Genomic DNA, 25,062 nt, shown 5'->3' with positions numbered 1-25,062 from the left:
CACACCGTAGACCGGAAGTTTACAACCGCACACCCAGCCGCCGGAAGTTGATAGACGCCATCTTGTGCAACTAGCCTATACAGACCACAGTTTGTTACATTGTTTCATTTTTCAGAAGGTTCGGTTTACGTTCACACAGGCAAAACTCAAACGGGCTATAAACTTTAAGCACAAGGTGCTCCCATATGACACTGTCTCATTGTTTTCCTACTGTAACTGTGTCTGTGCACAAAGAAATATTGCATCAAATCAATACAACGGAATAGTGTATGTTCCAGGGCGCATGATGTGTGTTTGCATGCAGACAGTGCAACATTAAGATTAAACAAATGTATTTCATTTTGGAACACCCACTATACATATGGAGTTGGCCAGATGTGTGTAAATTACTGTTCATGGTCATTTGAAAACAAATGCCGCACATACACACACACACACACACACACACACACACACACACACACACACACCATGCGCCTTAGTGACCGGACATCTTCTTCATAAAACGAGTAATTGGGGGATTAATCGGGCAGTTCGATGTGTGTAGAGGTGTGTGTCGTTAAACGTAGCAGCCTGCGGTCGCTCTTTAGCTGTTCTAATGAAAGTAAACACAGTGAAGGTGTTGTGTAAAAGGCACAGCTCTTTGTGCGCTGGTGCTGGACTTCTCAGAGGCGGAGTTACATGTCCCGCTGCCTCCTGGTGCTGCAGCGATTTCATGAAGTGAATGAGAGTCCGAGTTCGAAATATATCTAAAATAATGTATGCACTGCCATTTCCCAACATAAACATTACAGTCTGCAATGAAACGGTTGTCTCCTGTGTGCTCCACTACTTGGCGCTCCTGTAACTTTCTCGTGCGAACAAGATACAGTATCTTTTTTTTTTCATTGCCCTTTAGGGGCTCCGTACAATACAAAAGCAAATGCAAATATTTTATTAAAAAAAGTAAAGTCCTTCTGAGTCATCTGTCTCAAGTCAAGTCAAGTCTCAAGTCATGAATACCAAGTCAAAGTCAAGTCTTTTATCAATGCCAAGCAAGACTCAAGTCCAAAAATATGTCACATGACTTAACTCGAGCCTGACTCGAGTCAAGTCATGTGAATCGATTCCCCCACCTCTGACACAAACACACACGCACACACACACACACACACACACACACACACACACACACACACACACACACACACACACACACACACACACACACACACACACACAGGCCCCAGCAGGCACTTTGCGGAACATCTTGGCTCTTGTTGAAATCAGAAATAGCCACCTGCAAACCCCGGAAAGGTGACATTCTCCTGAGGTACTTATGAGGCTTATTTAAGACAATGTGCTGAGCAAATCCTCTAAACCCCTTTACTTTGGACCTGCATTACCACAAGCTATAAGAGCATGTGGACATCTTTGAAGGGAGATTCCAGGTTTTATAGAAGGCAGTTCAAACAAAGGGGAGCAGTAAAGTGAGACAAAATAAATGTGGTTGTGATCATCCCTTTAGTTCAACATTGACCTGTTCTGCTTGCCTAGTTTAGCAGTTTTTATGCATTCAAGAATGATAACCGTTTGTAGATGTTTTGTTTTACCTTCAAAAATAGTTATTTCGGTAATTTTTCAAACACTTTCCTTTCTATTACCTGACTATTTTCCCATACGCAACATGTTCCTATTTTACCACAGTCTCATTCACCTCAAAGCAAAATTGGCTGTCTAAGCCCTTCTAGGAATGAAGTCAGGAGCCCCTGTGTCCTGAGTGTCTGTAACCTGCTGTTTTAGGCTTTAACATCAGTACTTTTAAAGGGGAATTTCTCCACTCTATATAGCACATGTAAACAATGACATCTGCCAAAGCTTGTCTGGGGCTAAGCATTTTTTGCAAAAAGAAACCTAAAGCTCTCCAAAATGTGGTAACAGAAACCTCACTGAACCATTTTAGCATGGATAAATACCGGTGGTAAGTATACTCTTTTCAGGAAAGGAAGGTGTCCATTAGAAATCATTATATTTAGACCTAAACAGAATATTCAAACTCTTCTCTCTATCCCAACACCATGTTGTGATTTCAAATTGTGTTGCTCTAATTTCTTTAATTTTACAATTTGTTTTGTATTTCTTTTGTATCTGTTAAGTGTAGTGTCCCTTACATAAATCTTATAAAAATATTGACTTATTTTTGTATTAATCAAATAAAACTGTCTTTAATAAGATCAGCTGGTTGTTCAGGTCCGGCCCCATCTCAGCAGCTGCATGCTGATTTTAGGTCTGCAGAACAGAGACGCCACGTTCTGTTTCACAGCCTGCATTATATAGGAAACATGTGGTTTATGTATGTAATAACGTGTAATAACGTGTAATACCATATAATAATAGGGGTATTATATTGGGCAGTGGGGATTCACTTTTGATTAGCAGTGTGCATTAGTGCATACCTGCACAAGCACACACACATGCAGACAAGCAGAAACATACACACACAGAAGACCAAAACCATACACAGGTGCAAGAATACTCTAACATGTGTGCACTTTATGCAAACACACAGATACAGTATGTTTGTGGGAACTAGTGTCAGCCCAGGTGTGCCTCTGGGAGGAAATTACAGTGTTAGGAGGGGAAGTATTTCAGCAGCCAGCTGCTTCCTCTCTGCCTCTCTGTGGCCACTGGCTCTATCCCTGGAGAGCACGACTGGCTTTTAACCACACTCAGCATATGTGTGTGTGTGTTCACATTCATGCATTCAGGCATGTATGTGTGTCCCTGTGCGTTTGCAGGTTTTATTTCTTGCCTGTTTCACTCATGACTGACTGACAGCGTTTGTGTGTCCACTGCTGTGTATGTGTGTATTTGTCCGTGTGCCTGCATCGCATCCCTCTGTGTGTGTTCTGTGTGACTTGTCACCTGCTAGTAAGCTCCCAGCAGGGAGCCATCACTCACTGTGCCACAGCACTGCCTTTAAACAGCGCAGGACTCCGGGGATAATAGCAGGGTGCGGCCGACCTCTGCTCCAGTCTGCAGCCACCGCCACTGCACTGACCTGTGCACAGTATGCTTGTGTGTGTGTGTGTGTGTGTGTGTGTGTGTGTGTGTGTGTGTGTGTGTGTGTGTGTGTGTGTGTGTGTGTGTGTGTGTGTGTGTGTGTGTGTGTGTGTGTGGGGGGGGGGGGGTTTCTGTCAGTCTGTGAGACAAAGAGAGAGTGAGGATGAGGTGGAGAAGAAGGGAAGCCTTGGAGGGATGAAGGGGGTTATTACAGCCTTAGTGATTGAGAGAGATTCACTATAATCGTGGTCATCATAATGTTTTGACAAGATTATCTCTGAGCCTTGGTGATGCCTCTGATGTGGAGTTCATATTTTGAATACCAGACTCTTGATGTGGTAATCCTGCTCCACAGATATGTGTGAATAGATATGATGAACAATGATCATTTTGCATGGCTTGGGTTTATGGCAAAGGTTGTTGTAATGTCATAGGTGCTTATCAGCATTTCATGAAGAGTTTGCATACAGTTAGACCTGCATTAAGACCTGTAGTATTACAAAATAAAGCACATTAATAGTAATTAGGGGTTTTCAAACTAAATACTGTGGTTTTAGCATAGAACCAATAACTCCTTGATAAAAAGTACTACAGAAAATTTATATTTTGATTCTATGAACAATGTGCAATGTGTCAAGGCAGTTTGTGGACTATGAATGTGCAATGATAATACATTATATGCCATCATTTAAATGTGTGTGTATGCAGGGCTCACACACAGCAGCAGGTAGAACTGCAGGTCTACAATTACATGCAACAGACGTCCCTGGAGGTGGCCAATGTTCTGTGTTAGCATCAGTTATGTAACCAGCCAACCTCGGGGACCAAAGCTCATGGAAGATGAGATGGTGTGTGACTTCCTTCCACCCACTACTGTCACAATGCTGCAAACACACTCTGTACACTTGCACACACACACAGACACACGCTGTGTTAAATCTGGCACTCCTCAGAGAAGTGTGGGAGCCACTGCCATTGCTGTAGAAGCTTCCTTGATGTGCACGCTTGAACAGGAAAATATGACATTGGTTTATAAAGTTAAGGCGTATTACTGTACCAGCCACTTACTGAAACAATGTGGTAATGTCTGTATAAAGAGGATGTAATACTATTGCAGTTGATTCAGAGGTTAATGGAGCCTCTCATTTGAACGAGACTTAAATCGCTCTGGAGACCCAAATACATTTATTGCTATTAGAGCAGTGTGCGTGCGTACATTTGTACTTTGCTGCGGATAAACATGTTCCCCAAGCGCAACATTTTTGAGGTGTGTGTTTTCACCCCTTTTTTTGTATAATTGTTTCTATAAAGTCGATCAATATGAAACTAAAGTGGCAGTAATTGACAGAGAAGCCTGAACTCAAGGTACATTTAGTCGCTTTTCCTGGGGCTTTCATTTATATCACCTGATATTCATAAGCTGATGGCATCTGCTCAATTTTCACAGAGAAAGATGTATTGACATGTAAGCTCAGTAATTGTTCATCAACAGCACTTTTTCCTTGTAGTAACTCAAAGTACATTTACTAGCTTTTTCCAGAGCTTTCATCTGTGTTATAGTTATAGATACAAACAAGTCCAGACGTCTTGAAATTGTAAAAGCTTCTTCTGTCATGTCAACACATTCAATGACAACTAAGCACACTCTGTTTGCTGATCATGTGATTATTCTTTCCTTAACAAACAAAGACAGAATTTGTTGCTATTTGTGAAAACAAAGGCCATAATGCTCAGACGTCCATGCGGTGAGAATGAAATTTGTCAGAGTGGAGTTTGTGCCTCATGGCTGCTGTCTGATTAGCAGAGTGATGTGTGGTGGTGGGAGTTTGTTAGGCTACAGTTCATTTGCCGCTGCGCACCCGAGGGAAGTTTAATTAAATAAAACACAGCTCGGTGCTTCTTCATTCAACGATGGCTATAATACTAGCCAAGGGCATAAAGGACAGACTTGTTTATGGCTCAGACACTAGGTTAAAAATGAGTAGTACAGGTGTAAGGTATTTATTGTATAGTGAGTCAATGTTGTTGTTTGTTATAATGACAGCTTGAACTTTCAATGCCCATCAATTAACTGGTGTTTGAAATAAACTTAGATATATATACACATGTACGTTGGACAATGCTTCTGCAATTTTTTCCCAAACCTGTCCTTTGTAAATAAACAAACAAACACATCACTTATTTTTAATCTGATCAAAAACTCTAAGATCACTCACTATACATCAGAGGAGGGGGGAGGGAAGAAGAAAAAATCCAACAATCTTCATCTTCTTTGCTCCCACTGCCGTAGACGTCGTGTAGCATTAGTCTGATGTGTTCAGATTTAGCTCAAATAAAAGTAGAGTATGGCAGAGGATGGGGAGAGGGAGGAGAAAACAAAGCCATTTTAGAGATTAGCAGGAGATAAAAATAAATATATGTCATACTGTTGACTGCACTCAATGACCCGGAGTGACTCTCGAATCCAGATGGGTCATGTTGGGATTGTCCGTACGCGGTTGTTCCCGGACCTCTAATGGTGTGGGCTTGTATGGAGAAATGAAAACAACATATTATGTTATTTCTCCGATGCTACAATAATCTAATGATACTTAGATACTCTAATGATACTTTCTAATTGTGTTTTCTTCTCCTCGCTGGCTCTGTTCGCACCCTGTATGGTGTGGCTGCATCAACATGTATTAGTAACACTCGGCTGGTTGGGAGGCCTTTCATGCATAATTGGATACTTTAATTAATTGGAATTTAATCAAATGCATAACAGTTTCATTTTACAATCTGTACTGTAGCATATCATCCTTATTATAAATGCAAAATTAAGTAATAGATCACTTCGAAATTTCAGTTTCAATAAATATGTACAATAGGTGTGAACATGTGCCACCTCATACTTAAACAAATATGAGCCGCTATCCTGTTTCTACATAATTAATCTGATTTGTTATATATGCTTTCGATTGAACTTAATTACTGCTTTGACTTCAGTTTCCTCCAGATAAAGAAGTCCAACATGTTTAAACTTGGTGGATGGTTGGGTTTGAAAGTGAAGGACTTTGTATTAAAAACAAGAGGTTAACAGTTAGTTTATTTTATTGTGTCCTGTGTGTTTACTTTGTTACCAAGACAACTATGTTTAAATGCCATTTTCTTAATGTCTTTCATTTTTGTAAAGCACTTTGAATTGCCTTGCCTTGCCTTGCCTATGTTATGAGTTTTGTAACATTTCTAGCCATTTAGACATCAATCTAAAAAAGAATTTAGAGGTTGAGTGTTAATTTAAAAAATACCGTCCACAGAAAAGAAAATGTTCTTCAGGAACACTGAGGCAGAACAGAGACAAAAGGTGTACAAAGAAAACGTTTGTAGTCGAGGATTTAAGTTATGCTTAAGTTAAGATGTAATGGTTTCTGTGCTATGTTGTTAAAAAGCGTGACCTGTCTGGCATTACAAATCATATTTGATTATGCAAACTTTGGTAAAGCTGATATTCCCACATCAGACGCTACATAAATCAGATCAGGGTTGATTTGAAATGTTAGTTTTGTACCGCTGGAACAGGGCTCGTCAGTTTTAGAGTATTCACTTTGTTACGCTGTGGGATGATCTGCATCTGACAAGTGTGTGATAGATATAATTAAGCCACTGGTTTACACAGCCAGTTGAAAGTAACTGTGAAAGCCCTTTGCTTTTATGTAATGTGTCCTCAGCAGCTGTGGTCAGAATCACGCTGAGACAATTAAAGATTGCACGCTGGCATGGCTTGTGTGTGTGTGTGTGTGTGTGTGTGTGTGTGTGTGTGTGTGTGTGTGTGTGTGTGTGTGTGTGTGTGTGTGTGTGTAAACTCTACCTCTGCTGCCATATGTGTCCCGTAGCGATGAGAGGGAGATAGATCATCCTCCACAGCAGATGTGCTGACACTGGAGAAAAGTTAGTTCACTTCCCTGGCATATTACCCACGCTCCCCCTGTGATCCTGCTCTTACTCCAGACTTCCTACCATCGCTCAGAACAGGGAGGTATCTGAAAAGATTCCCAATCAAGCTGACAAACCCTGGTGTTCTGGCGTGTGATCATCTGTGTGTGTGTGTGTTCAAGTTTGTCCCTGCTCCTACGCAGAAGCAAAGCCTCCCCTTGCTTCCTTCTTTTGACCTCTATTCCTTATTTCTTTCTTCCTGCCCTCCCCCACTCTTTGAACTATCCGTCCTTCTCTTAAATGTTTCTTTTAAGTCCTTCTTCTCTGTATTCACTTCCTTACTCCTTAAAAGGTAACTTAATGCCAGGTTTAATAGCAGAGTTCTAATGCCTTCTCTGGTTAAAAGTGTGTTTCATCTTTAACCAACATTACCGCGCTGGGTGTAGTTTGGTGTGGTGTGTTTGAACTGTACTCGGTTGCACCTGTAACTACTTTAAAACGTTTGTGAACACTCCCTCTTACATCACTGCAGTGAGAATTCAAAGCACTGGATGTAAGCAAAATAACCAATGTTGGGGATTACTCTCTTTACTAAGACAAACTTAGCTCATCATTTTACATTTTAGGAGACAAACTCTCCCACTCCACCCTTCTGCCAGTTTAAGTTTACGTATTCATATGTCAGGGGATTAGATCTGTGTGGGGAGGTAGATCTCAGGGTTAACTTTGCCTTGTCATTTAGGGAGGAGGAGGAGTACCAGGGAACCTCATTGATTTCTCACAGATGCACTTGATATAGTCAAAACCTTTCCCCATGAACGCATTGACTTGGAATTAAAAGCAATACAAATATAACATCAATCATATTTTAATCAGTTAATTTTACTCAATTTAAATCCGATGGACTCTTCTACTTACAGTCTTGTTTCACCCAGCTCTGGCAGTCCTGCAGTCATTGCAGTACGTTTAATCTTGAAGCTGGTCAGATATATGGTAAAATGTAGCAGACGTGAATCTTCTAAATGCAACAGATCCCCTCCTCTGGTTTAGGAACAAAATTAAACAGTTGGAGACATGGAGTTCTAACCGGTGTTAATGCATTGAAAGCATAATTGAAAGGCTATTGCTGAAATAAACACAAACCATACAGAGTGTTAAAAACAGGGTTTGATTTTCATTTACACTTTAATCTGCTCCTCCCTGATTTTGTTCTGGCCTCCTCGCTGTAATGAATTGAGCCAGGTTTGAGATCACAGCGTGTCTGACAAAGAATGAGTCACATACTAGAGCACGGGCCAAGTTCAGTTCTGGCTCTGTTTTTTCCACGTTTCCTCCCACTGAGTCTGTACATTTGAATTCTTGTATCACTTTGGTATCACTACAGCATAGTAGATTTTGTTTACTTTCTAAACTCAACTGCTCCTGTAGGTAACATTTCAATTCTTGGTTGATAAAGTGTGATAAATCAGTATATCTGGCATGTATTAAAGGTAGGGTAGGTAATTTGAAAATACACAGCCGGAAAAAATCTGCCACTTCCTTGCAGAGCCCCTCCTCCAATACACACGAATGCGCACATGACGAATGAGGGCACGAGATAAGTTTGTGCATAGATGGAAAGCTGACAGGCAGGTAGGCCATCCAGTTATTTTAGCCGGGCCGGCTCAGATGATTGGTCTTGCTTTTTACATTACTACGGCTTCCACAGATGACACTTCTTTATGGATTTGTTGTCAAAGCACTTCAGATATTCATTGCTATCGGGATGTTAAGAGCATTCCATGGAATATCAAAAAAAGTGTATCTCGAGCCGGTTTCTCAAAATTACCTACCCCACCTTTAAGTAAATACAAATATTGAGACGGAAGGAGGAAGGTGCATGCGCAGAGGACAGATAAAGAGAGATGGGGAAATGAAAGACAAGTTGCCTTCTGGTCAAACTCCTTGTCACTCCAATTCAAACCTCAGAGGCTCATGTTCATGGCAGGAATATCTGTAATTGATCTGCTTTATAAAATGAAAAACACAGTAAACAATTAAAGTCTTCTTAAAATAACTGCTGTGAACACTGTTAAATGTTTCACCAACAAAGCTGTCATCAGGGCCTTTCAGAAAGGAAAAAAAGAATCTGCCATAAGGAGCTGTTTTCAGCTAAGAAACAGGAATACAGCTTTTGGTGAAAGCAGCCACACTGTCACAACCTCTCTATGTGGGTTATTTTTACTCTGAAAGCAGATAAACACAGCAATGAATAATGTTTAGCTGAGTTGTTAAAACACTGGGCCTGCTATTAATTAAGTCCAGAGAGGTAAGAAAAGAAAGATTCATATCGGTAAAAATAAGTCATTTTCTATTTAGTGGAGCATTTATAATCTGCTTTAAGCACATGTTGATGATTTGCTCACAAAATGTCCTCTTCTGTATTGACAAACCCACACAGTCTATACATTAGGATATATTGTTGTGTTTAATTTATGTTTATGTGCGGTGCTCTTTCAAACAGTTACTCCATGATGTTAGCCAGTTTATTTATTTCCCTAAGCAGAATTTAGCTGGAGCTCAAGAAAAACACACACAGTGGAAGACATGGTGGCGGTGTCTTCCTGTGACAAGCGTGTTGCTCTCTCTGTCTGGGTAGTCAGGGCTGAGATTGCCAATAAATAGTGGCCAGTGGCCTTCAGCATCACCAGCGGGGAGAGATTTGTGTCCTCGTGCCTGATTGGTCCAGGCCTGAGGAAGAGAACAAACCATCTCGTTAATCAGGGAACACTGTGGGGACACGGTGTGTGTATGTTTCTGTGCCACTCGCACTCGGTGCCGGTGGCACATTGTAAAAATACTGCGTGTGTGTGTTTGGTGAGACAGAGAAAGTGAGTTGTTGTGTGAGTGCAATATTATGTCAGGCGATTGAGACGGCAGCGGTGCAGAGCTGAGCCGATGGGTGACAGATGACTGGGTGCTAAAGGCCTCTGGAGCAGCCATGACTCACACACATGTGTGCACACACTCCTGGCTGCCAAAGCTGTCACATTACTGTCATACCTGTGCTTACATTCCTCCTAGCACCAATTTTCACCCTCAGAGCTGCCAAATAAAGTCCATTGCGATGTCGAGTTTGATTGTCATCACTCTGTCAATCACGTTACAGGCGTTTATTAAGCTGCTGAATTTTCAGCTTTTTAAAAGAAACTGAAGTTTTCCTTGATAAAGAGAGCTTTTCTATACAGTTTATAACTTAAATAAATATTTCCTTCATTTTGTTATCCTTTGTTAACATTTGATGCATGCTAGAAAATACATTTTTCTCCACGAATTCAAGGTGAGTAATTAATATACAAATGATCATAGTGGTGGTAAATCATTCCAAAAACGTTTTGAGCTGTTTAATTTCTTTTTGAAACACCTGTGTTTGCTTTCTTGCTCCTGTGTGCCTGTCTGTGTCAAACTGCCAGGTTTAGGAGCTTACACCCAAGCTGCAGGTGTGAGTGTATACTGTACCTCAGGGTGCAGCAAAGCAAATGTTTGGTTCTGCTTTAAATCAAAAGCAATAAAATGCAGCAAATGAAGATTGCTGCATTCAGCCACAGCATGTGAAGTTTAGTGTTGTGCTAACATATGGAGAACAACATTGATTTGGAATTCAGAGTGAGATGATGAATAAACACTGGATCATGGGATTTACATTTCATAAACTAGTTTCTCGCTCTCCACTCTAATCTCATATTACCTCACAAGGATACACAGAAATATGTTTGGTACGTGCAAATGCTTAAGAAGAAATAGGCACTGTTTTTAAGTATATTCCAATATGAGTGCATTTCCAGTAATCTAAATTGCAGTATGATGACCGTAATTCCTTAAAACAGCAACCAAGAATGGAAAATCCCACATTTATCATCTCAGAAGAGAATAATGTGTTTCCTTCTTTTTGAACCAAGACCTTGTGTAAGGAATCGTAAGGATTCATACAATTATACCCTTGTCAACTCTAGACCACTGTCTGACAACACAATACAAATAAATTGTCTCCTAAATATGGCTAATGGAGTAGACCGCCTATTAAGCAGCTCAATAATATTATCGGAAAAAAAACAATGCAACAGAAACAGAGATTATCTTATTTTTCTATTCCAGTCTTCTTTCTTGTCAAAACGCGGCACCTACATTACCCACAGTGCAACTCTAGAGCCGACAGTTTGATCGGATATCCGGGTGTGTTATTCTTGTAGCCGCTACTGAGCCTCAAGCTGATAGCCCCAAGCACGGATAAGGCATGAGCTTCAGAGATCGCGAAAACTCCCTTCTTCTATATATGAACACCCAAAGATGTATTTTTTAACTGGTAGTCTTCAGACCAAACCAACACGGACATACAGAACATCACTTGTAGTACATCTTCATTCTATTTCAATTTCTATTGTGTTAAAGAAACACAAAAGTTTTATAAAAATGTGTTCGCAGTAGTGCTCCAGACAACGGTAAACCAACTTTGAGGGGTAAAATCGTTTAATTTACCCTTTTAAAATATAGTTATAATGTAGTTTCTACACATCGAGTACACTCTTCAGGTAAACTGTAGTACCTGGTCAATGCAGGAGACGTCTGGATGATCCATATTTCAGAGATAAACTAAAAGGTTCATTGCTGTACTGTTGCATTAAAGAGTAGTCTTTTGTTACTGTTATTACACAACCATCCCGAACACTAGAATAATAATTGATCACAATGTCCTTATGATGCATTTTAATATAGCATCACTTCTATATTAAATGAATGGTTGAATTACTCCTTTTTCGTATATTTTCTATCTCCTGCCTTTTTATATCACACAACCACACTCATTCCACTCCTTGCCTCTTCCTTTCCTTCCCTCAGCTCCATCACCTGGCAGCCCTGGAGCTAGCCCTGGGGCTGCCAGGTGTGTGAGTGTGTGTCAGTGCATGTGTGCTGGCAAATATGTGTGTGTGTTGAAAGCACTACGTGATTGCCTAGTCATTTTGCAGTGTATCCAGATCTTACTTTAAAGTATTTAGGCTCTTGTGTCCAAATGTATCGGCATCTAAATTGGATAATCCTCTCTCTGTCTGGTAATTAATTTGTGTTTTATTGAACATTTGAATGGTTTCCACTGCTCTATACTTCTTCCTTTCTTTCTCAAACTACAGTTTCAATTGAAATGAAATGACTGGATTTTCAAAGGTCTGTAGTACTTGTTCAACTTAAATCGCAATGACATCTTGGCAATAGATATATCTACTCTTCCGTCATGAGAATGTTGGGACCTAGAAACTGGGATACAGAAAAGATTTTATTCTATTTTATTCATTTATTTATTTATTAACCGGACCACCCGAAGCTGTGTGCACTACTTGCTGGTCGAAACTGTCAGACCTTTTAATCTGTGTTTTAATATGTCTGTTTTCAAAGCACTTGCTGGAGCAGTGACTATAAATCTCGTTGTATTCTGTACAATGACAATAGAAGCTTTTGAATTTGAATTAAGAAATCGTGCTTCTCAGATAAAGTATAGTGGAGGTGGAACAAGATCAACAGCAACTCACCATTGTAGGGATTTCACTTCATACAGTTTCTTTATGAATGTACCGTTCTCTTGCTCTCTATCTATAAGTGTATTCATTTACAGTACATCGACCTGTTGGCTCGCTAAAGCTTGGCGTCTTTACTGTCATTCATACATTCTGGATCAATATCAATTCCTTAACAAATATACTTTACTGAAACTGTTAAATATACCTTACCTCTGACACAAAAAAAACAGTATTGTGTCGGTCACTGTGAAAATCATTTTTAACCCCATCTATATTCCCTGTCTGACATATTGAGCAACAATCGCCGGGGTCAGAGCCAGAGATGGGAAAGGTGATGTGCTGTGTTTAAACTAATGAAATATTGATAGAGTTGGCCAATTAAAATAGGGGCAGCCAGAGTGTCCCAGGAATCCAGAACAGACATTAGCACAGCGCTAATAAGATGATTTCCATCCGCCATAGCCATACGATGCAGGTAACGACAGCCAGGGCCAGAGAGACCACAGAGAGGTGGGGGGGAGGGCGGTACATTGGGGGATCATGGGAAACAGAACTCTGTTTTGATGGGTGGGGGAGGGCTAGGTGGTGAGAGATGTCTTGGGACGACCAAAAAGATGGAGAAAAGCAGGATGATGAAGTGTTTTTTGCATGGATTGAGAACTATTTTATGTGTAATAATGAGTGATAACAGATTGAGGAACATTGCCTCTTTTCCTGAACCGTGTGTGTAGTGATTACTCTGAACCTGCATAACAATCTAACAAAACACTGATTACCTTTCCAATTCCTCTCTCTGATTCTCGTCTTTTCTTACCTCGCCCTTCTTGTCTCAATGCAGTTCAATGCAATTCATCAAGCAAATGGACATTTTTTTGTTTTGCGACCACATGTTGTACACACACGCAGAAGAGCACAGGCACACAACATAAATACACTCGCCAAACAACAAGAGCAGTTGATACTGTGCAGTCATATAAAGGCAGAACATTGATACATTGATAAAATAACAGGTATTACAATTATATATTAATCAGTATTTGCAGATAACATTACAGGCACATTACTACACAAACAACTTCAGAATTTAAATGAAAAAGGGTGATTATTTAGGATTGCTCTCCATTTACCATGCATGCTGCTGTCATTTGCTGACTAATCATTACTAAAGGACACACAGCTCATCAAATCACTCTCTCTTTCTCCCCGCAGCCTCCCTTTCTCTCCTCTTTCATTGCTTGCTACAGTATTGCTATTCTTAACAGGGTGACGCAAAGTTCTCCATTACAACCCAATGGATACTGATGACTACTCATGCTTTTGGTTGGCCCCAGTGTGTGTGTTTGTGTGTTGTGTCTAATTATAAGCTAGCTTAAGCCAGTTGCATCTCCCATGCCTCATGCGTGGCTTAACTGAGTGATTGCCCGTCTGTGTGGGTGTTTCTGTATATTTTTAAGTATGCATTCGTGTGTGTGTGTGTGTGTGTGTGTGTGTGTGTGTGTGTGTGTGTGTGTGTGTGTGTGTGTGTGTGTGTGTGTGTGTGTGTGTGTGTGTGTCCGCATTCGCATTCGCACTGCCTGCCTGCTTGAACCTTTCTAAATGAACACTTTGGTCTGTGTCTAGTCCTCCACAAGCTCTGCTGACAACACACACTCAAGTGCTCACACACATTCACATGCACACTTTTTCTCACAGCCACCGACCAACATGATGGGGTCTAAGGGTGAGGGTTAGAGAAAGACTTAGCATAAACACTGTAAATAATGACATAAGCACTCTTTCTTTCTCTTTTTCTTTCTGTCACTCTCCCTCCCTCTCGTCCCTATAGCCTCTCTCTGTGTCTAGGATTAGTGGGTATTACTTGCTCTGCTGAGCGAGGAGAATGAGACAGGTCTTACTGCCAAATCCTGGATTGGGAGAGGAAAATATTCCTTTATAATAACCTCTCTTTATTAAATCGAGCTGGAGGAAATACAGCCTCTTTCACCCCTAGCCAACAGTTGTCCTCAGATTCTGCCAGGTTTCTCTGATTGTTAACATATTGACTGAAAGGTTATTAGTTAATGACGAATCCTGTAATATGAAGGGGATTATTGCTATGAATGGGATTAGTTGAAATACAATTTTCATCTCAACTAAATGCAGAATATAGTTTAAAAATAAAGACTGTCATTTTCAAAATGAATCAACGTTTGTCTCCCCCACAATTCTCCAAGGATCCACATACTCCTTTTCTGTCTTGCATGCAGTTTAAGTTGTTGGGAAACTTTGGGAATGCTGTAGGTCACTGCATTATTGCTGCTGTTGAAGTTAAACTGAAGGGAGTGTTTTTTTATTCATTAGACTGTACATTCAGTTCAATATTGTGGACGCTGCCTGTAACACCTTTATATAACATTCACCTTGTTGCTTCATAATGCGATTCTCCCATGCTACATTATCTTTATTGAGTAGCAAAGTGGATTAAGCCACAAGTTTCTTATATACTTCCCCAGTGTAAATGCACTTTTAACGTGTTTACTTTCAAAACTTCTACAGTGTTTTCTTTTTTTCCTTTTCCAGTTTAGATGTGATGTTTTTTCAGTTGATTCTTGAGATATGTCGATTGCATTTCTAAAAAAAAGCTCTTAATGCTGTTTCACAAGACTTTAAGTTTATGAATGTGGTATAAATACATTAACTTCACATGTCATTTACTTAATATTGTCTTTGTCAGTGGTCCCAAAGAAAATGACTATAGTCCAGCAACGGGAGGCGTGTGGCGCAGTGGATAAACCCCACTGCAGTCAGCATGTCGTTGTGTCCCTGGGCAAGACACTTCACCCCAAATTGCTCCTGTGGGGATTGCCCACAGTATTGAGTATGTAAGTCGCTTTGGATAAAAGTGTCTAACAAGTAACATGTAATGTAATGTAACCGAGAAAATGTGTCTTAAGCTGAGATCAGTTTTCATGTGGCCATGAAGTAATGATAATTTTCTCAGCTGTCTCTGCATCAAACTTATCAGTGATAGTGCTGTGAAGGGAACACAATAGATGACACATTAAGCATTTTAAACTCATGTAGTCACATTTTGAAATCAGTTTCGGCTCAACTCAATGCATGCAGAGAGAGAAGAAATGGCTCGTTGTCATGATCCCATCAAAGAGCCCCAGTGGTTGTTCCCTTATTGGCCATCTGCCTGTGTGTGGACTCGGAGTGATTTGATTACCTGGGAGCTTCATTAGGATACAGAGAGGGGGAGGCCGCGTTGGTAGCTTCCCTATCCTCCCCTATCCTCCCCACTCAAGTATAGAGTTACCTTTGCACGGAAGAGGCAGCATTGATTAACCATATGCCTGGGAGGTGGGGGGTCTGCAGCCTCAACCTGTGCCATCACGATTGCCTCAGGGGGACTGAGTGCTGGGGAAGTTGGATATGCAGAGATCTAATGTGTATGGGATACTTTCCCCCAGTGCATCTTTGCATTAACATCACATCTCTCCTGGTTACCAACAGAGCAGTGATCTGGACATAAGGGAAGCCAGGGTTTTCTGGGAAATATGTTATGCAGGAAACTGAATGTCAATCAACATCATGCACACGGATAGACCTGCACATTTCATCCATGTCAAAAACACACATGCCCTACTGGCAATAGCCAAGGGCCAAAGGATGAACGTGTTTGTGTGATCTCTCCAGCAGGTTTAGAAGTAGTCTTTCAGCATCACTTTAAACGTATCCTGTTTTTCTCCCCGACTTTTCGCATTGGTTTCCCTCTGGGTGTTGCTGTCCAATAGAGCTGGATTGAGATGTGATCTTTACATGCATATACCTCATCATGATCCTCTGTTGAAGAGCGCTCGCTGATTATGGTTTTGATTACATTTTATCAGCCTCTCTGTCAGCGCTGCTCCCTGTACGGAGCCGGCTTTGTAAGAATGATGAATGGCTCTTTTAATTGTTTCTAATTGATAACTGCTTTGAAAGACTTTGTTATGAAACACTGCCAATTTAGTAACACCGATACACTGTAGTGCCTTATTAATTCTCTCCCGTCTGGCTCGAGCACTGTGCAATTGAAAATAATTCCGTCTGAATGTTTGTGGGCCGACAGGCAGTAATAACTCTTGGTGTAAGAGCATGCCGAGTTTTTAAACACCAAAATAGTATTTCATATTTGACTCCCTGTGTTAAAGTCTTTGTACTTCACGCCTTAATTGTTGGATTTACTACTCTGCTTATGTAGCTGGGTAAGATGTGGTCTATCACTATGTTACAGCCTGCCTTGTATGTGTATCCTTATCATTTATGATGAGGTGCTTTGGATGATAAATCCTCATCCTCCCGCCCTTCGGCAGGCATGCTGAAGCCTGGCTCTACTGGGGAGATTCTTGCTGAGAACATTTGCATACATATTGTCTCACACCTTTAGATAGACTTTCTCTTACCCACTCTAACTTCATATCTACCCTTTCAAGAGGTGCATTTAATAAATAAGGAGGAAATTAAGGAAGCAGGAAAGGAGAGGAATGTAACAAGAGAGGGATATAAGGGGAACTTGTTGGTGGTCGTTGGTCGGCCGGTTTATAGTGACACCTGTAAACTATTTAGTCATTTAGTGTTTATGTAGGCCATTCAAAAAGGTGAGCTGTTGTTTATTTGTTTGACCTGCCTGGCCTGTGGGTCTAGTTTTTATTGGTCCACCTGCGGTCGTCTTGTTAAATCATCCAGGTGTTGACACAACACATTGACTACTAATAATAAGAAAGGCAGATGTATTAGTTGTAGATAAACTCAAAAAGAAGGGCGACTAAAGTGCTGAATGCATTAGACATGTTGAAACACCTTATTCAACACTTTCCCTTGCAGGTTGGCAGTTTGAAACATTAACACCAATGCACTGCCATTTGCACTCTGTCCAAGTTTGTTTTAGCATGCGTGAGTCCTGTTTATAGTGTGTGTTAATAGTCTTTTAGATTTTGTGCTGGCTGCTATAGAAAACATTTACAAGCCAGCTGACTTCACACGCTGCTTAATGGCCCCAATAAAATAAAAATACTGCCCTCTTATTTAATTATGTTAATAGAAGCTAAAAACATTACTCAGTGCCGCATTATAGCTCAGTTTGTAGAGCTGGCTGACCATGTGAAAGAAAAAAAATGACTCGATGGTATAACCGCAATAGCTTCCGGGTTTTAGAAACTGTTTGTGATTGTGACACAAGCTTTTAGTATTTGGCCTGCTGTCTTGAGAACGTTATACTGTAACTGTATTATAAACTAAACCTACTGGCTAATTATGTATACATATCGTCTATCTCTGCTCATGGCCTTTTTTCTTTTATCTTGTATGCCCTATGTTTATCCTTGTCCACTTTTCTCTTCTTCTGCCCCCCCTCCTCCTCTCCTTCATCTCCACTCCTTCTATCCCTTCAGTGCTCAGGTTGACAGATGTTTGGCTCGCCGGCCTGTCATAATAACTGTGGTGCTGTGTGTCTCTGGTGGCCGGCGTTAGCTTTTCACAGCCAGGACAGGACATTTCCTGGGGCTATGGGTGACGGGAGAAGAAATGAGGAAAACAAGCAGGGAGGACAGGAGAAACAGAAATATTTGTGGATTTTATTACGCTTTTTCCTCTAAGTAAGATATTGATATAAAGATGTTGTAATCTTAGTTAAGGAAAAGCGAGGGTGAAGATTCTCCTCAGCACACAGGTAAAGCTAGAAACTACAGTTGAGCATTTTGCAGAGCCATACGTCCATAAATAATGGTGGATAAAATTGAGTGAAAAACCCTTCAGAGTCTTTTGAAGTGCCCTAACATTATCATAAAAAACAGCGTTCATGCTTTAGTTGTAGAAGCACATATTGTGATTGCTGAACGTTTTACAGGTACGTTTAAGATAAACATTTCCTCTTTACATGAATGAAAACATAATCCCGGCAGCATCACTTTTCCTTCAAATATATGAGTTGTATATGAACATCAATATTAGGAGATGGGGGGCGATATATTTTAGATCAGAGGCTGAGGTAAAGGCAGAGGGGGGTTGCAGTTTTGGGGAGAGAGGTGGCAAGGGGGCCACAAACCCTTCAAGCTCGCAGTAATCTGTCTCTGCTGAGATGTATAGGTTCTCTGTGAGCCAGGCCTTGCACCTTACTGTCAGCCTCTCCCTCTTTATGTTCCTGTTGATGCACACACCGTTTCCCAGTAAGATTGATCCATAGTTTTCTTAAAGTATAGGCAGTGGAGCTTGATATGACAGCAGTAAGAGATGTGGATGAAGACTGTCTTGTCTGCATGCGCTGTAGTCTGCATACTGGTGCTGTTACGTATTTATCTTCGCTGGCCTGTCTTGGCTGGAGGTGTTTTCGTGCTTTTTTGATTTCATAAGAGACCTTTAAAAATGCCTGACAGACAGACACAGGCCGACAGGCGCTCAGACGGGTCAGTTTCAGACCTGCAGTAAGCCCTTTATCAGCCTGGCTTTGCTGTCTTATTGGCCACTAAGACTCTCCAGTTTACATCGAGCACCGAAAATCCCACCGCAGAAAGAAGAGAGAGAGTTTGGGGATATGATTGATCTTTGCCAACAATATTGCCTCCGTGGACTGTGATGATTGGATTACTGTGTTTTTGAGATGTGTTCGCGATGTTTACATCGGCTGATTTTCTTGATGTAATTATTGATATGAAGACACAAGGCTCCTTGCAGCTTGTGAGAAACATCACCGCTCAATTTAGGCTCATCTGTGACAACATGTGCGATCATGAGTGTGAATTCTGTCAGCTTCAAACCCCTGTAGAGCTGATTTCATTTTGTCGGCTTTGCATATTGTATGTATGTAGGTACATCTGCATAGACTTTATGAAGAAATGGCTCAGCTAATGAAACTGTAGCACAGCACCACATGGGGGGGGGGTGGTCAGTGTGTACCTCCCCAGCAGCCCTGCGTGTTCCTGACAGACAGACAGTTATGTAAGAGGACAGAGCTAAAGGTTGCCTTGTCTCCTGAACCACCAGAAATCCACACAGACGCACCGAACGGCAGTGAGGATATGTGGCCCTCTCGCCTGCTGATTATTAAGGCTGTGTCATGCAATATTAAAAATGGTCCTCTACTCCGCTTCAGGTAGCACAGAGATATATATATTGCATTACCTTAAGTAATATTTGGACAAGAAACTCACAGCCAACACTCGACCACCTTAAATCCGCATCAGCGCTATAGGAACCACTGTTAAAAATAAACAACCCTAACCCAAAACAGTTATTAATAAATGGGCAAAGTTCAGTACTTGATGTATGAATAATTATTATGGTCTTCGGAGAGCTGTCCATGTAAAATTAGATTACTGATTGCCAATCTAAATAATTAACAGCTGTATGATTATAGGAAGCATAGTTCACTGTGTGTTCTCCACTCTGCAGCCTTTACAGCTGTCACATGATGGATTAGAAATAATGAGCATTAAGTATGGGAACACTGTGTGGGACGACGTAGCATGTTGCTACCTGCCCCGATGCTAGCGAGAGTGTTAACGGCCCGCTGTCCAGGACACTCATCACCGTGACAACCCATAAAGCTGTCACCGGATAGACAAAATGTCTGTTCCCTGAGCTATGTGACCAAGACGTGTCTGTAAGTAAATGAGTTCACATGTCTGGATAACTGTGCCTGGAGGTGGACAGACAGCCTTGAACTCAGGTGAGCACTAATGAGAACGCTGTCTCCCCTGAGGCCTGCTGCCACTCAGACCTGCAGGAAAAATAACCAAAATATACAATAACACTAAAGAATGTAATCATCACTCCTGAGGGAACACTGTGTGGGCTGACACCCTCAAAGTCACTTAAGTACGCACCGCATTTTCATATTATTAATATTTTACTTTTTCAATATCGACACTGTAAGAACAAACAAAAACAATGCATTCTCAAATAACTTTCTAACACTTCTCTACGACAAAGCAAACAGTCATTGTTCTAAAAGCCATATGTTCTTTTAGAGTTTCCCCATTCAAACTAAATACATACATAAAGTGCATTTAAGTCACATAATTTTGAATTTAGCAGACCATACCAAACTAATCCACGTAATTTACATTTACTTGAAAATGTAATGTGCTTAATTTTACGTCCTGCAAGACTTTGAGTGTTTGAAAATAAATAGTCTGTACCAATACAATTTTAAAAAAGCACTTTTTTAACATTAAAACATGTAAAAATGTCACAGTAGAGGCCCAAAACACAAATATAAACCTGCAAATGTGCATAATATGTCCTCCTTGAAACAGTTGAGTTATGTGTGTGTGTCTTTATATGTTTGGGTATTGTTTGGACTAACAATAGGATACTGTTAAATTCATTATTGTAATTCCTCTATGTACATTTGATACACTAACCACTACATAACTCTGTCTCACTTGACAGTTATTTTGTTGTGTTGGAGGTCCATGAAGCATACACTCTGTAACATGCAGACTCTTCCAAATGCAGAGGTTTGCACACCGCACTCTGGTGCACCCCTACCTTGAGTCCGAACAGAGTGACCATCGTAAGGTCAAAGCGAGTCATTATACAGTAGAGCTGCTGAATGCGGAGCAGAGCGAGGTGCAACACCTGACTGCCAAACAGTCACCTTAGACCAAAGACCGGCTCGATATTAAGATGTGGCTCGACCTGGATCATCATCACCATTCTCTCTCACTTTCTCTCCTGTTGAGGTTATAGTCTTTCCTTACTCTCTCCCCACCTGGTATTCAGTGGGTTCCCAGACATTCTTGACATTTTGGAAAGGTTGAAAGACAAAGAACCTTTGTCTCCTAATAAGGCCGTGCTCCACACCCCACCTGAATGAGAATACTGGGAGAGAGAGGGCGACGGGGGCCTGCATGTGGGGTGGGGTGTTTGTACGTGATGCTGGAGGTGGAGGGGTGTACACAGGGATGCAGACGGGAGTGTAAACATGCAAATGAAGATGGAGAACAGGTGGGAAAATTAAAGCTTCAGGTTGGAAGACACATGAAGGGTTGTGTGTGTGTGTTTGTATGTGTGCAGGTAAGAGGTGTGGGAGGAGGAGGTTTGGGACTGAGCGGAAAGAAAATGAACACTGTTATGATCAATTCCCTATCTGGGGGTTGAGAGTGATAACAGTTAGGTTTTAGAGGCTAATGTAAGCTACTGCTTTGAGAAACACGGCAGCGCACCCTGGCGCTTTGCCCGCAGTCACACACACACGGATGCTGTACAAGAGAGCGATATCCTCCATCACTGCAGGAGCTTGAAGCAGAACTCAGAACAACCAAGGTCCTTCTGGTCTCTTCTCATCTCGCTCTCTCTCATCCATCACACCCCTCAGGTCTACCTCTCACCTCCCTCACCCCCCTCAATCCCTCTTGCACCGTATTCCTCTGCAGTTCTCTCTGAAAAACGTTCTCCAAAACAGCAGAAACTAGGAACGTTTGTTATTCTTTTATAAATGTAAGCAAGGACAGGGCTGTTGAAATGGACAGGTTTAAATAGTTAGAGCTCTCCATCTGGTCAAGCACCTTTCAACCTTTAATTCAGTCTCTTCTTGTTTCCCAATCTGCCAGTGTCACTTTGAGTTATCTCTACCTTAGACTTCCCACTTACCATACAGCTGTGGCCCTGTGTTATGCAATGTCCCCGCATTGTCTCATCTGTAGTTTTCAAGGCACTGCAATTTCCGAAGGCGCGGAGTTAAATGCGAGAACACAAAAGTATTTTTCTCTGTGGTTTGTCTTAACATTATATAAGCAAAAAAGGTAAAAATATCTGGACCTGTCTTCAAAAGCAGATGGTGCGGTTATGACATCAGGCTCGTTAAAGGCAGCTATAACTAGGAAGAGCCAAAGGTTGTTGTGAAGTGCACTGCCTTAAATCTAGCTGCCCCTACTAACGAGGAGAAACAAATGTGTGTGTCAGAGATGAGCTATTAAACGGAACAAAAGTCCTGCAAAAATCTTTAAATTCTCCTCTCATAGTCTCTTGTCTTTCTCTATATTAATCTCTATCTCCCTCACCCTGTCTTTCTCCTTTTATCTCGTTCTGTGTTGGTATTCTGTCACTCACTGGGATGTGGGCAGATATGGGATCACATTCAGCCTTCCAGATTCATTCTGCTCGCGACTCAGGAGCCAATATTAGCCACGCGGCCGTTGTTTTACCCATGAGCCCGTTGCCTTGGAAACGTTGCATAAGAGGGAGTGGGAAAGCGGGATGCCCCTTGCTGATTGGGAGACAAGGTGGCAGATATTTTTTCCTCTCCCCTCGTCTTCCCTGTATTTTCCTCTTGGATCTTGTTCTTTTCCCTCCGCTCAACGCTTGTTCTATCCGTACGTGTCAAAACCCCGGAGCTCCAGCTGAACCCTCATGACACGTGTTGAATAAACTCACCACCTTAAAAAAAAAGCTCCACAGTCAAAAACCGCATACTCAACTTAGTGATTTATGGTCCAATTAGACATGTTTGTGTACACACAGCACAGACACACACACTTGAACACTCCGCTCAATGCGCTGTGTTGTGTGTCATACTTCGCTGTGGGAGGCCTTGGCTGGAATCAGGGAGGAGAGTGCTTCATTGAATTCACAGTGACGACGTGTTCAAGACTGCATGACCTGGCCTTCCATATATTCAATACAAGCAAGGCAGTGCTGTGTCTACATACCAGGAGGGTGAGAGAGACAGAGGAATGGAGGGGGAGGACGCAGAGTGAAGAAATGATGGCCTTGGCGCCAGAGACAGGACAGTTTATCTTCTGTATCTTCACTGCCTCCAACTCTTTGTCTGCTTTGAAGAGAAACAAAAAATACAAAGGATGGACTTAGAACTTGAAGTCATTTTAGAGTCAGGAGTTCACTTTTTCCCAAAAATGTCCAAACAACATAACAACACACTGTCTCACATACCTGTGTAGGCATGAACAGAGACGTAATTAGTGATCTGAACATATCAGGGCTGCTGAAGGTTGCATATTTTCCAATGGAATAGCCTAAAATGTAGTTTCTTGTGTAATTTGCATTTTTCCCAGCATGTAGCAAGCCAAGAAAAGAGCAGGGTGGGCAGCCCCTGCGTGAGGGAGCTGTCTCAATGCGTGTGTTTAGCAAGCACCATCTGCTGCTTTTATTCAGATGGGAGTAGAAATATTTGGTTGATTAACAGAGGATCCGTGTAGGATAGTTTCACTGTTACCACCGGTTACGAGAGACACACATGCTCGATTTTTCTCAACTGGTGTCTATCTGGAAGACACATCAACATGCAACTGCTCGAATAAGTACACATGTGCATATGGATGTCAATGTGTAACACACAGCCCGCTAAACACACGACAAAAGTGTTGAAGACACCCTAACACTGTAGTGAGAAGCAGACGGGTGGAGACACAAGCTGACAGCAGCCACACAAACAAGGCATTTATCTTTGGAAAATTAAAAACAACGCAATATAATACACAACAATATGACCTATGTTTTGTAAATGTCAGTCTATTTATGAGTTGTTTATTTAAAAAAAAAGTTTATGGACAATGTGCCACCATTGCTCCAATTGTATGACTTAGCCTGAGCCTTATTATTGTAAAATAGCATACACTTTTTATAAATGCTACACGTATTAGCTAGCTACCACAGGTATGTACTGTATATCTAAAAATGGGCATTATGAATATTCAAGTGTGTTTTAAAATGCTGTCATTATTAAGTGGGTGCAGTCGTTACTTTTCTTTTTTATTGAGATTTTTACACCAATGTTTAATCAATCCTGCATGCGTAGGTACCAATCTTTAATAACTTAAATAACTTTTTTTGTTCCCTCTTCAGGTGCTGATCTTGGTGGTTTGATGGACCTGGAGTCTCTGTACCGCGGCGTGGAGCAGAGCATCAACCACACGCGAGCGGGGCGAATGCGCCGGCAGAGCCTGGACCGGGCCTACAACATCGAGGTGCTGCTGGGCGTCGACGACTCCGTGGTGCAGTTTCACGGGAAGGAGCATGTCCAAAAGTACCTGCTCACACTCATGAACATCGTAAGTGTCACAATAACACCAACAAACACAGAGAAAGAGAAGTCGATGAATGTAGGCCAATTCAAAATAATGTATTGTCTAATCAGGCACCTTTTATTTAAATTGCTGAAAATGTATCTTAGAGCCTTAGATCGGAATGGAACTTTACTTAAAATGTGAGGCACTTGGAATTTACTTGAGTATTTCTTTGTTATGCTACTTTGTACTTCTACTCCACTACTATCAAAGAGGAAACTATTGTATTTTTTACTCTACTACAATTTCCTGAGAAATTTCCTGCCTTTTTCCAATTAAAATTGAAATTGGAAATTGAAAAAAGTTGACAATTTTGGACGCTACAAACATTAAGATTTTATAGACAACCTTACATCTATAGCAGTGAAATACGAGATATCCATTAATGCAGCTGTAATTCTAACCGAAAACATCATATCAATTTAATAACACTAACAGGGACATTTTTGAGTATTTTGACAATATGGTGTCAGTAATTTTATTTTACATAATGCCTCTGAATACCTCTTTCA

The 25,062-nt window shown here is 41.2% G+C and overlaps 1 protein-coding gene across 1 annotated transcript in view; it reads left to right on the top strand.

Moving 5' to 3' along the window:
- Nucleotides 1-24,586, top strand: part of LOC104962164 (A disintegrin and metalloproteinase with thrombospondin motifs 3-like) — a gene marked incomplete at its 3' end in the record, with an annotated part of 31,948 nt that extends 7,362 nt beyond the window's left edge. Inside the window, exon 4 of the mRNA XM_010790563.1 lies at nt 24,330-24,586. Coding sequence (XP_010788865.1) covers nt 24,330-24,586 — 257 coding nt within the window. The remainder of the gene's footprint in view (nt 1-24,329) is intronic.
- Between the last annotated feature and the right edge of the window lie 476 nt (nt 24,587-25,062).

This window comes from Notothenia coriiceps, unplaced genomic scaffold (assembly GCF_000735185.1).
Source record: "Notothenia coriiceps isolate Sejong01 unplaced genomic scaffold, NC01 NC01_scaffold00034433, whole genome shotgun sequence".
NCBI classification, from domain to species: Eukaryota; Metazoa; Chordata; class Actinopteri; order Perciformes; family Nototheniidae; genus Notothenia; species Notothenia coriiceps.
Note: the sequence above shows the minus strand (reverse complement) of the source record. Positions and strands in the feature narration are given on the sequence as shown.